This window comes from Plectropomus leopardus, chromosome 18 (assembly GCF_026936395.1).
Source record: "Plectropomus leopardus strain MGB_pleo_1.0 chromosome 18, ASM2693639v1, whole genome shotgun sequence".
In the NCBI taxonomy this organism is placed as follows: domain Eukaryota; kingdom Metazoa; phylum Chordata; class Actinopteri; order Perciformes; family Serranidae; genus Plectropomus; species Plectropomus leopardus.
Window position 1 is genome coordinate 1,680,036 of NC_142193.1, and position 13,998 is coordinate 1,694,033.

Consider the following 13,998-nt stretch of genomic DNA (forward strand, 5'->3'; position numbering starts at 1 on the left):
TCCAAATCTACAAATTTCTTGACATTTGCAGGACATTTCTTGCAAAGTTGCCCCTTGCCCTTTTCCCTGTGTTTAAATTGAGTTTGCTAAGGTGCCAGAGGTATTTAAATGCAGCACAAAATGAGTGGTGTCAATCCAGGTTTAAAAGGGTGAAAACATTTTACACTTTCGACTGCAGTCAAGACAGTGATGTCACATGATGGAAGTGAAGTCGATGTGTCAGCTGTTAATGAGTGTTAAGTCATTTAGATTAAGTCTTAAATATATGGAAACAAATGGCTGGATGTTTTTATTGTTTGCAGTTTTAGAGCTTAAAGTCAGAGTCAGGAACATTCCACTCAGTGCACATGTGAACATGTAGGTTAGCAGTCCTATTCTCAGCAGCTCTGCAGTCCGTTTTTGAGTCCGAGCTGCTCTTGTTGGTCTCTTCATACTTGACTGCTCTGCAAGAGGAGATGTCCTCACAGACACTGTGAGCTGGATATGTTTGTCAAACACCATGGAGACCATTATTCCTCCTGTGCTGCGGGACATAGTTTACAATTCATCATGCTCGTCGACCCTCATGCCTCCATAGTCTGTGATGGTGCTGATCTTGATAAAGTCCATCTTATCAAGCACCTCAGAGAGTGTCAGATGGCCGTCCTGAGGAGCAGACAGGAAAGGACAGAAATGGAATCAGACACATCTGGCTTTAATTCTGCATCTTATTGAAGGTTAATAAAAGCCTTGAGAGGCTAGAGGAATGGTAAATGGACCCGCACTTGTATAACTCTTTTCTCGTTATTCGACCAATCACAGTGCTTTCACATTAGGTGGGTTTCCATTAACTCTTAAATTGCACAAATTGAAATTGTGAAAGGAAAATTTGCCTTATCGAAAATTCAAAAACTCCCATCAATCGCAAAAAAAGATTACACTCGTATGAGGTGGTATTTCAGGTAATTACTATAAGCCCTATTTGGCAAAACTGCAATGGAAACACTTTTTTGGTTTTTCAAGGCCACGTGATGCTATGGCTATGTGCTTGTCGGTAGGAACTGGCTCCCTCAAGATGCAGCAGAAGCTACGAAAGTTAACTGAATTATCTGGAAGTTTTGAATCAACAATTCCTCTGTGAGATCGTGGACTATCAGCTCCCAGAAATCCCTCATATGTGGCCACTCCCACGTATAAGGGGCTCGCCTTTCTATTATGGCTCCATAACAGGCCTACGTGGTCTTGAATTGGAAATAATAACGGCTAGTGTGGTGGCTGCAATAAAAAATAAAGCTGCTAATGTTTTGAACATCCATCATCATGCTTCTTGGCATGTTATCACCAGAGGAGACGTCGCACAATACTGTGAGAGAAGTGACAGAACATCGCTTAATGGAAACACAGTCATCTCACAAATGTGTTTTAAAGTGTTGCTCATCTGTAATGGAAACCTGCCTATTCACATCCACACATTCATATACTGATGGCTGACACAGATTAAAAGGTGCCACCTGCTATTCAGTTTTTATACTTTTAGAACATTCACACATAGATGGGACAGCTGTCAGGAGTGACAAAGAAGTTAAACTCTTGTTCTTTAAAATTATTCATGGTGGTTATCGTTACATGCTAATGGTCTTTGACACGTATAAATCTTCTTTCATGAACATGATGTGCTTCACATGACTACATTTGTAATGATTTTTTTTTTGTTTAAGATCTTTAATGTATGGCATGTCTATTAATTCTATATATATATATATATATATATATATATATATATATATATATATATATATATATATATATATATATATAGTATATATTTGTTTTAGATATTTATGACGAATTGCGAACGACGAAAGCACATCAAAGACAACATCAGGCATCAGGAGAACTCTATTGTATGCCGATGACAACACCATCATTGGCCGTATTACAAACAACGATGAGAGTTCATACCGAGAGGAAATCAACAATGTTGAAGAGTGGTGCACAGAGAACATCCTACTGCTATGCTATTTTTATGCTATTTTGGAAAACATACTATAGTATAGTGTTTAATCGCTCTTTTGGATGACACACTATGATATGTCGTCCAAAATAGCATAAAAAGTCATACTATAGTATGTCGCCTGAAACAGCAATAAAACAGCATACTATGGTATGTTGTCCAAAAAAGCAATAAAAAAACATACTATAGTATGTCTTCCAAAATAGCGTAAAAACATTATACTATAGTATGTCATCAAACATTGCAATAAAACATCAAACTATAGTATGTTGTCCAAAATAGCAATAAAACATCATACTATAGTATGGCTTCCAAAATAGCAACAAAACACCATACTAAAGCATGTCGTCCAAAATAGCATAAAAATGTCATACTATCCTATGATGACCGAAATAGCAATAAAACATTACACTTAAGTAATTTGTTGAAACTAGCATAAAAAAGTCATACTGTTGATTGTTGACAAAAATAGCGATAGAACATCTTATTATACTTTATCGTCCATTATAGCATAAAAAAATCATACTCTAGTATGTTGTCCAAAGAAGCCAAAATAACATTAAAACATCACACAAGAGTATGTCTTCCAAAAAGGCATTAAAAAGTCATGCTATAGTATGTCTTCCAAAATAGCATTTAAACATCATACTGTAGTACGTCTTCGAAAATAGCATAAAAATATCATACTATACCATGGTGTCCGAAATAGCTGAAAAAATCATACTATATTATGCCGTCAAAAAGAGCAATAAAACATAATACTATAGTAGGCCTTCCAAAAGAGCATATTTATAGCATATAGTATATTGCTGAAATAAAAATGAAACATCATACTATAGTCTGTTGTTCAAGATACCGTAAAAAAGTCATACTATAGTATGTTGTCCAAAAGCGCAATACAACATCATACTAAATTCTGTTGTCCAAAATAGCATGGAAAAAGTCACACTATTGTATGTCATCTAAAATAGCAATAAAACATTACACTATTGTATGTCTTCCAAAATTGCATAAAAAAGTCATACTGTAGTATGTCGTCCAAAATATCATTAAAACATCATATTATAGTATGTTGTCCAAAATAGCAATAAAACATCATACTATACTATGTTGTCCAAAAAAGCATAAAAAGTGATATTATCATACAATGTCCGAAATAGAATTTTAAAGTAACACTAAAGTGTCATTAGATAGCATACAAATTTCATACTATAGTCTGTCTTCCAAAAAAGCATAAAAGCATCACATTTTAGTATGTTGTCCAAAATAGTAACAAAACATCATACTATAATATGTCGTCCAAAATAGTAATAAAATATACTATAGTGTCTCGTCAAAAAAAGCATAAAAACATCATATTGCAGTTTTTGTCCAAAATGGCATAAAAAAGTCATACTATAGAATGTTGTCCAAAATAGCAATAAAACATCACACTATAGTGTGTCATCCAAAATAGCATAAAAGCATCAAAGTATGGTATGTCATCCGAAATAGCAAAAAACAGCATTGCATTGTAAGCGGTCCAATATAACATGAAAAAATCATATATAGTATGTTTTCGAAAATAGCATAAAAACATCAAAGTATATTATGTTGTCCAAAATAAATTAAAAAATATAAAGTATAGTATGTAATCAGAGAGAGCCTAATAAAATCATAGTACAGCATGTCGTTCAGAATACCATAAAAAGTCATTGCACACTAAGTCATCAGAAATATCATAAAAAAGCCATTGTACAGTATGTTGTCCAAATAGCATATAAAAGTAATATAAAAGAATGTCATCTAAAAGAGCTTAATAAAAAAATCACTGTATAGTGTGTTGTCCAGAATAGCGTGAAAAAGTCATAGTTCATACTTTTTTGTCCAAAGAAGCATAAAAACACTGGCAAGAAAGGTAATACTATTGTTTTCTGTCCAAAATAACTTAAAAAATCCTAGTAAAGTATGCTGTCCAAAATATTTAAAAAAATATCATGTGATAATATGCCATTCAAAAAAAGCATTAAGAAAGCACCAAAGCAGCATGAAAAATATCACAGAAAAATATCATAGTATGTTAGCCTGAAAATGTCATAGTTTAGTAAATTTTTCAAATATTTATTTATTTATTCTATATGTCGTGGCCACGGTTTCAATTCCAACCTCGGCCCTTTGCTGCATGTCACTCCCCCTCTCTCCCCCTTTCACACTTAGCCTGTCCTATGGAATCAAGGCATAAAAAGCCCAAAAATTATCTTAGAAAAAAACTGACTGGTTGTTTTGAGTGTTTGGAAGGTTTTACAGGGGAAGGTCTATGTACCAGCCATTGCATTTATAAAATTAATCTCTGCCTTCCCTACTTCAATTTGTTCTAAATATGGTCTAACACAACATGAATCTGCTGAAAAATTGATAAATGTTAAAGCCCAACCTCTGCTTTAGAACCATACCTTCCAGCTACATGTAATGTCTTATTGTAGGTGGGAAACAGCCAGAATTAGAAATCTGCAGGAGACCATCAAAACACGCCCTCTACATGCACAGAGCTACACTGTAGTGATAACATTTATCACAATATACTTACATAACACAGAAATGTACCTGCAGTTTATGGAGCGGTTAGTGCAAAACAAAACAAAAAAATATAGTGTTTATAGAAAAACAAGAGTTTATTAGTCAAACCCAACAGTTCAGTAACAGCCTTCAGTCAGACTCTTCCACTCTGTAACAGCAAATGAACACACACCTTGTGACAAAATCATGTCTGTCTCAGAGAGAAACTCTGTATCTTCAATGTCCGCTGCTCTTCATTAGATGAGAACAATGTGTTGAGACCACATTTGAACTTGTGAGGCTCAGAAGCAGCTTCTTCTCAACTGGCTGCCAGTGCATGTTGGACTTAATCCACAGTTCTGTTAGTTTGACATTTTGGAGATACACAGTTTTCACTGGACAAGAGCAGTGTGCTCTCTGTGAGGATATGAGGCATCTCAGTTTAAAAAAAAAATCACACAGATGCATAAAACAAAGAGGAGTGTGTGTGTGTGTGTGTGTGTGTGTGGGACCATCAGTACCATCTGTAATCACATACACAGTATGTGAGTGCATGGTGGATTCGCCTGGATCATACTGTCTGTGCGTGTATGTGTGCATGTGTGTGAACAAGGGTACATGATTATACCCCTGCAACCCAGAGTGAGAACCTTACATTAACTGTGACCACCCCACCCCCCACCCCCCCAAACCATGGTAACCAATTCTCCATAGTTTTGAAATGTAAACCCAGCTGAGCCTCTGATGACTCATCATAGTTATATCATATCATAGTTCGTCGTGTCTCTTCGTTAAGTCTTCCCCATAATTGGTTGCCTGGCTGCCCACAAACATGTTCCAGTTGGCCAGAATCTCCTTCTTGGTTATTTTCTCGTCCTGTTGTTTGATTCCGTCCAACAGCGGTTTATTGGTTTATGATTGGAAGAAAGAAAGAGGAGAGGACACATGAGGTGATGACAAACAGGAGTAAGAGACAGCAAGACACACAGAAGCTTGTTAAGAATTAACTCACAATTACTCAAATTACCATGATAACTTAGACAAGTGATGGACGGTCAGTTAGGCTGTCTTTTGACCAAAGCCTCTACAGGTGGACCTGCCATATCTTTATTATTCAGCCCGTTCTCATTTACAGAGCGTCAAATAGGGCCTTCTGCTTCTGTTACTCATGCATAAGGCACCTCACAGCATCTCTACGAGACGCATCCGACTTTTGAATAACTCCAATGTAATCCCGTCAACAGCAATTAAGTAGCAGACAGGCAGATAGGAAGGGATGGATGGATCACCAACATCAGAATTTCACACAGCAGACCAGAGTTGGTCTTCTGTCTGAAACCAAAAGTTAGTGGTGTACGTGAAGTGACATATTTGTTAAGTCATTGTTAGAAACCAAACATTTTATAATTTTTTTTAAGATTATTTTTTGGGGGTGATTTTTCCCTTTAATGATAGGACAGCCATTGCATGGAAGGAAATGTGTATGTAGAATACAACTACAATTCATATTAGAATCGGAGAGTGGAATATGTTTCTGGTTGTAGTTCAGTGTCTACTCATAGTTTTTATTGTAGTATTGTTTGTGTACCTTATAAACTGCCAGCTTAGTGTAGAGTTACATTACTGCTGGCTAACAAAAGGATAACTCATGTCATAATTAAATTGAGAGTGCTAGTCTTCTTGTTGTCAACAAAACCCATAAAATAATAAAGCCAGCAATGTTTTAGTCTCAATACTTTTCCTACTCTGCGGCTACTGAAGACACACGGTCTTCTTCGGCTCACAGATATATATATATATATATATATACATACGTATATATATATATATATATATATATATATATATATATATATACTCTATCTATCAGAGGGATTAAGCAGTGAAAGGTCTACCTTGTTAGTGTCTGTCTCATGGATCAAGTGTTTGGCCTCATTGTCAGCGTGGTCAACTTCTCCCGGCAAAACCCATTGGGCCACTTCATTAGCATCAAGGAAGCCGTCCTGTACAACACACAGCTGCTTTACTGAGGAGCTAACGGTGAAGATAGGCACATAATAATAATAATAATAATAATAATAAACTTTATATGTATAGCACCTTAAACCTAACAATATATCAAAATATATAATCAGTACAAAATAAAAAAATTATCTAGCACATGGATAAAATAACTTTGGAAATCAGTTGCAGACAGGCCAGACATGGAAAACAAATAAAAGAAATATAAATTAAAAAAAAATATTAAACAACAAAACTCAAAACAGTAAAAGTGCATAAAAAGCATAAAACAAGTCTATAAGAAATAATAACCATAATATGCGATGAAAATAACAGTGAAATTAATTTAAAGCAAGAGCACAGAAATGGGTCTTGAGCTGCTTCTTAAGACCGTCTACAGAGGCTGCTTCTCTTGTACATTTGGGGTTTTATGGGCTTTCTGTTTCAGGCTGTTGGTGCATAAAAACAGAATGTGGGCTGGACTGCTGGAGGCCGATGCTTGTGTATGTGTTAGAGCTTTAACTTTTCCACACTCCAAATATGTTTGAAATTGCATTTTGCATTAAGTTTTTTCACTTCCAGATCAGTTTACTTGAGGTTAGCAGGTGTTGAAGTAATAAATTCCGTTTATTCTTATTACTGTAGCAAAGTAGTTTTTTGTATACTTTTTAAAGTATTTCTGAAAAAACAGCATTTATACTTACACTTAATGTTTTTTTGCTTGATGTATTAAAACACATGACCCAAAATTCTTTTTTTTTTTCAAGTGACCTGAAAATTATTCTTTAAAAATGAAAAAAAAGATAACTAAAGTTAAACAAAACTAAATAAAATTTAAAAAATGTTTTAAAATGTTATATTTTTGTAAAATATTTCTAAATATATAACGATGACAATTAAAATATAGTTTTTCCCTATTCATTTTCCCTGGAGTAATTCTCTAAATCTACTGATTTCTTGAAATTTGTAGAGCATTTCTTACAAAGGTTCAAAGGTTTAAATACTTGTGTAAGTCAACTGCAATGAGCACAAGAAGTGAAGTCGCTCCAGGTTTTAAGGGGTTAAGAGAGGTGACTCCTGCACTCAGCTGACACTGTGGAAGTCCAATCAGCACACAGCCTCCAGTGTCTCCACATGTGCATGCTGTCACTTTGACTGTGACTGAATCTATGTCATGTAACCGTGGTGAGAAAATAACCTCAAATAATGAAGGACTGCAGTTCTCAGTAGCTGAGTAGCTTTTACCTTGTTGACATCTCTGAACTCAGAGAAATGTTTCCTTTCTGTCTGGACCCAGTCTGGCTCGCTCTCCCCATCCTCTGGTGTGAACATGTCACCTGTGGAGCAGCAGCACACACACATTTAGGACAGATGCCCTCCTGGTGAGGAGTGGATATTGGAGTTGGTCTGAGAAAAAATGGGTGTTACCTACCGATGTATTCATCCAGGTTGATCTTGCCATCGCCGTTCTTATCGATATCTTCCACAGTTTCCTAAATGAGAAAATTACTTAGTTGTCAAAGTGGTTCAGTCCTGTTAGTGAAGGTACTGATCAAGTCATTTTTAAGGTTCACAATTGTTAAGAGCTCTGTGAAAGGAGAAAGAGACAATGAAAGGTAGTCTATTGTACTATTTCACAATCACATAAACAGTATTAGAGCTGTCAGCCTAGAAATATAAACAATTTGAAACCTGAGCAAAAAAGCCGGATTTTTTTCCAAGAACATAAGATGAAGACAATGAGCAACTTTGCAAGAAATGAGCAAGAAAGTAGTGGAAAATGTCCTAAAAATTTGCAAAAGACAAATGTAAAAAACAAACAAGGAAATGACCTGAGAAAAGCCCTAAAAATAAATTTATTCAAATACATAACTATAATAATATAAAAGTGGTTCTCTTTACAGTTATCCTTGTTTTTGATTGTTTTCTAATAATTTTCTCTCTCTCTCATTTTCAGGTCATTTTTCTTGTCACCTTTTACTAATTTCTTGCACTTTATTTATTATTATGATTTCTTGCCAAGTTGCTGAGTGCGTTGCTTTGAAAGAAATCAAACCAATTTTCTCAAGTTTTCAGAGGGTTAAACAAAGCTGAGTATGTTAAATCCCTAAAAATACAACATTACGTTTACACATGTGTAACATTCACTGTGATGACAGTGTTGTGTGCATGGTTTGATTTTAACCAAAGAGCAACCAACCGAGGTCACAGACATCACAGGGTACAAAAAAATATTGATGTGGAAATCCATGCAAACAGATGAAGAGTGATTGCAAACGGGAAACATATCTCACCATGAGCATTGCTATCCATGGAGCCATATCACTGTAATTGTAATAAATATACTTCATATTGCTATCTTTGAATTTTCTGCTGGTCAGAGAGAACACTGTACCTGCACTACCAGGTCCTTCATGTAATCAAACTCCTCCGGGTGAAGGAAGGCTTTGAACTCCTCCTGTGTGGCGATACCATCCCGGTCTTTGTCAGCTTTCTTGAAGCGCCTTTCGTCCCGGGTGAGCATGGACTTATAGGTGGCCTTGTCTTCAATGTCATCAAACTCCTCATCTGAAGAGAAAGGTTCATTTTTAGCAATACAGCATTTAGGTGTTCATATAGACAGTGTTTCCTCAAGTCTGTCTGTCCTGACAGATCCACGCTGATTCCTCAAATAGATTTTTATCCATGTAGGAGTCATTGAAAAAGTGCTTAGAAAAATGTGAATTCAAACACTCATGAAAGTCCATGACAATTAAGCAAACTCAATCTGCTGTGAAGATCATGCAATATAACAGAACGCTCCAGAACAGCTAATAAATGGAGCTTCAAGTTACATTTTGTTTATTACTTTTTTTCCACCTGAGCATGAAAGTTTATTGTTGACCTTAGAATAAGTGTGTGTGACCAGATAACCTCAACTCAATACCCATAAATTAGTAACATGAAGACAAGCATGAAGCATGATGAAGAGATGTGATTGCCTTCAGCTATCAGGCTCCTCTTCTGTGGAACCATATTCTAGTTTCAGATCAGTAGCGTCTCCACATTTAGGAGTAGACTTCAGACTTTCCTCATTTGATAAAGCTTATAGTTAGGGCTGGCTCAGGCTTGCTTTGGACCAGCCCCTAGGCTGACAAAGACCTCGTCGGCCACGGGACCTTCTATGATACACTGAGCCCTTCTTTCTCTTTGAGGAGAAAGGAGAGGAAAGAGTTTGACAGGTGAATATGGAGGAACATCCTCCACACACAGAGAATTACCTAGATAGTATCCATAGGTGGTGTTTTTGTACTCCTCCCAGGCAATCTTTCCATCTTCGTTCTTGTCGTAGTCCTTCCAATGTTTGTTCACGTTCTCCTCGATGTACCTCCTCTGCCGGTGTTTGATCCAGTAGTGCAGCTCTGCATGTGTGATGTAGCCGTCTTTGTCTGTGTCAATGCGGTCCACGATCTTCCTGTAGGGCGAGATGGGCAGTTATGGAAAAGGTTGACTGAAATCAAGGTGACATTTTGTGGCAGAAGTGAACAGTTTAAACATAGCGCACTGAAGGTTAGTAAAACCTACGCTAGTTTCTCTTTGCTCTCCTCAGGAGTCAGCTGGTCAAAGGTCTTGGCCTCCTCCTTGCCCAGGAAGGCCTCGTGGTCATACTGGTAGCCGTGAGAATCATCGTGAGCGTGGTCACTCAGGTCGGCCTGGTGATGGATGCGTTTCTCCTGAGCAGGGACGGCAAAGACAGCAGCAGCCAGGACACAGAGGGATGCTAGTGACCTCAGCAGCATCATGATTGACTGGTGGGGAGCAGAGACAAAAAATCAGAAGTAAATGACAGATGAAATGCTTATAATAAAAGACTAAAGCGCCTCCTAGAGGTCAGAGTCTCAAACTGAGAAAGAAATGACCCAGATGTGTCTCCTGACAGTGCACAGTACACTGACATGCACCTGGGTTTTACCAGTTGTTCTGCTGGCCATGCCAAATATTCTAACCAGCTTTGAAATAATGCCTGGCACAAATGAGAAATTCTTTTGTTTTACCCAATGTGCTAGTTTTGCACAAATGCATAAATGTAGTTTGATCAACAAAGGCTTTTGTCTCAGCCTATCAAACTCTTCTAAATTAGCAAGAAATAAGTAATAAGTTACAAGAAGATTACCTGAACTTAGAAAAAAAAGAGGAAAGAAAAGTAACACATCAAACACATAAAATGACCTGTAAAAGAAAAAAATGAAATAAAAATAATACAAATAAATAACAATAGTAATATTTCATACTAAGTTGCTGATTGCCCTTTACATCACGTTCTTCAAAGCAATTTCAAAGGTTTAAATACTTGCAAAAGCCATCTGAAAGCTGTGCAAGAAAACTGATGTCCATCCAGGTTTTAAAGGGTTATCTATAACAAACCCTGCCCATGCAGTACATATCCTTGGATTCACAGTGTAAAACTCAATTCAATTGCCAAAACTTAACACTTACATGAAGACAAGCAGAAATACATTTTTTTATCATCAGAATCCAGTCATCATTAATCCAAGATAACTGTACAATGATGTGAATCTTCAGAGACTTAAAAACTAAACTTAAAAGTATTTTCTCGAAGATTCAGACTTATATTAGTTGATATAATGGTGAGTAGATGGTAGTACAATCTATGAATGAGCATGTAATCACTGACTTTGCAGTGTCTCATCTCCCCATCATTAAACACACTCTCTCAGAGTTTCCTTCATGCTGCTGGGAGTTCATCAGCTGAACTGAATGCACTGTGGGACAGCCGAGCTACAAAAGCTTCATTAAGACTCTCAACCTTTACTACTTTTAAAAAACCTTTTTAGAGGCAAGAAAAAGTGAACTCACCAGTTTCTTGGCAGCGTCTCGCGACACCTCCCTTCGTAGTTTGGGAACGGCAGATCAGTCCGCGTTGGCACTCTGTACCTTTAAATAGCAGGGTCAGGGAGGTGGGCCTTGTCTTTCGGCTACCCTATGGCAAACGCTACAAAGGAAATTCTAACCAATCAAAAATATGACACAAATGTGAGTAAATTCTCATTGGCTGTTAACCGCCACGTTGTCACGCAAAATGGGACGACTGAGCTGAGGAGCAACTCGCTACGTTTGACCCTTTCATTAATTTCATCCGATTTCACCATCTCACGTAAGCGTGTCCTGCGCCGCTGTGAGCCGCTGGTGTTGTGAGGTAGTCTGTTCCCCCGTCAAGCTGTGCTTCCCCCTTAACTGAACCCAAACCCTTAGCCTTTACCATCGAGGGCGCGCTAAGCATTAACAGGGGAAACCATTTCTCTAAATGCAGTCCACAGTGGATTCACAAATCAGAGTTCTGCTCTGAACAAGTGCGCATGAATGACTACTGATACAGGCACCTGTGTTTGAAAATGAAAAAGATATGTTTTATCTTGTTTATTCCAAATTTTATTAGCACTGTCACACCATAGACATTGATGGCAGGGCCGTAATCACCTATTTCACATTTGGGGCAGGGGGTGGGTAGGTCAGTGGCGTACAGTAGTGAAAACAGGTCCCTCGGCACTCTATTATGAGGGGCCCTTGTGACAATAGAGTAGTGAAGTAATGAGTCCTAAAACGTGGAAGTCCGTTAGCCTCTTAGCACTCCCGGTTTCCTCGTCCAAAAGTCAATGGGTTTTTTTGAATGGGTTTTCGGTAAAATGCCCCAAATAAAGTCTGCACAAGCTAAAGATATTTAGACGTTTTGTTCTGCATCATTAAATATGTCCGCTTAAATCGGATTTTTGAACTTTTAAGGTTTTACTCGTCTTGAAAAAGGTGGATGCTAACAAGTGGCTAAATTGGACTACAGTGTTTGTCAGGGACGTTAGACATCATCATAGCAGACACAGAAACTCATTAAACCCACTTGTCCACTGTAACAGCTTTACAGACTCACACTCGAACTTGCAAATGTATGTATATAATATTTTTCGATCATGTTTTAACGTGTTTTTACAGTGTTTTTAGTGGTGATGTTTAATACTGTGACCGTGATGTAGTTTGTGAATAGCCTAACAATAGCGTTTTGCTTCTGGCGATTTAATTTACACTTCAAAACACACAAAAGTGGTGTTCATCTGTGAAGATACACTGAACAAAACGTGTAAATCTCATAAACGTGCGTTCGTCACAGAGCGTATTTTTGGCGATAATCGAAAATCCCAATCAAAAATCCCATAAGGTTTTTAACAAGGGAACCAGTGCAATGCTTACCTCCTGATTGGCCTACAAAAATATGTCATCCCTTTATTCATTTATAATAGATCCATGCTCTTCACCAATCTATTATGCTGCATTCATGTGATGTCAGATGGTTGTAGGGTAGTTTCATGGTTGGGAAGTCCTTTTTTATGACTTTCTTCTGTGCTTTGAGGTCATGAAGTGGAAACAATATGGAAGCTACAAAGACGATGGGTTGCATTTTAATACTAAGAGCATTTAAACAAGAGGTTGATATTTGTTTCCAGTTTATTCATATTATTCTATTTCCCTATTTTTTAATATATATTATATTTTTATATGTAATCATTAATACCATATTACAATTTACATGTGATCAAAATTTACATTTATTATGTTAATTAAAGTTTCTTACCATTGACCAAACACTGACTTTTGCCTGCCATATTACAAAAAAAAAGTCATTATTGATGTTAGTTTACTTGCTTGGCATGCCTTATAGTTCAAAGTCTGATTGCTTGCTACAACTAATAGATGTATATACTAAAATGTGCAGCTACTGAAAGTAAATAACAGTGACTAGGAAAAAAACTAACATATGTAATTTTTTAACCATTACTTATTGACACTGTCTCCATGCTGTCAGCCATTTCTGCTGCCCTGAAACATCACATAAATGTCACAACTCGGGTATATTCAAAATTTCCCAATTTCCCACTCATAATAATGACTTAGAGTACTCCTAACAGGTGGATACGGTAAAAACAATATTTCTGAGGAGCATGTGAAGGCAACATTAGTTAAAATTTATGTGCTTAAACTAGCTACTATAAGCTAATTGGGGTGGATAACACTGACTATTGCACAAAATAAAGGAAACTATGATGGAGATGGGTTTGCCTTTTCAGGGGCAATTACTCCAAATGACACTATTTTTTGTTCAATGTCAATTCATAGCATAAAAATACTTGATTTGATATTTCCTGAATGTTAGGAGGTTCGTTCACGCCTCAGTTGTAAATTGTGATTTCAGCCCAGACTGATATTGGTAGTACACTACTTTGATAATTTGCACCCTTATTTGTAATTTGGATATCACTTATCTCAATACGTTTTATGGACAGTGTTCTTTAAAAGACATTTGAATGATCAGTAAAATAAGAGTATTTGTAATGATGCAAAAGTTATTCATCATATTTCTGTGATTTAGTCAGAAATTAAATAATGTGCTGCATGTGTAATGACCTTTCCCATCCAGGTTC

General features: G+C 36.8%; 1 protein-coding gene across 2 annotated transcripts; it reads right to left on the minus strand.

Annotated features, from left to right (window-relative positions):
• Positions 1-262: 262 nt before the first annotated feature.
• Positions 263-11,539, minus strand: rcn3 (reticulocalbin 3, EF-hand calcium binding domain). 2 transcript variants are annotated; one of them, XM_042505082.2, is made up of 8 exons: positions 11,387-11,539; positions 10,094-10,317; positions 9,790-9,983; positions 8,925-9,097; positions 7,962-8,022; positions 7,775-7,866; positions 6,424-6,531; positions 263-645 (listed from the first exon to the last, which is right to left on the minus strand). In XM_042505082.2, exons 2-8 carry the CDS (start codon positions 10,309-10,311, stop codon positions 538-540), a joined length of 954 nt encoding a protein of 317 aa, XP_042361016.1. In that variant the 5' UTR covers positions 10,312-10,317; positions 11,387-11,539; the 3' UTR covers positions 263-537. The 2 variants fall into 2 exon arrangements, with proteins under 2 accessions (XP_042361016.1, XP_042361015.1); XM_042505081.2 differs by lacking the exon at positions 263-645 and adding an exon at positions 4,621-5,404.
• Positions 11,540-13,998: the final 2,459 nt, after the last annotated feature.

Excerpts from the sequence above, each read along its gene's own strand:
- rcn3 (XM_042505082.2), bottom strand. The coding sequence starts at position 10,311 with ATGATGCTGCTGAGGTCACTAGCATCCCTCTGTGTCCTGGCTGCTGCT. Across the intron at positions 9,098-9,789 it reads CACCTATGGATACTATCTAG|ATGAGGAGTTTGATGACATT; the intron begins GTAATTCTCTGT and ends CTTTCTCTTCAG. Across the intron at positions 646-6,423 it reads ATGAGACAGACACTAACAAG|GACGGCCATCTGACACTCTC; the intron begins GTAGACCTTTCA and ends TCTGCTCCTCAG.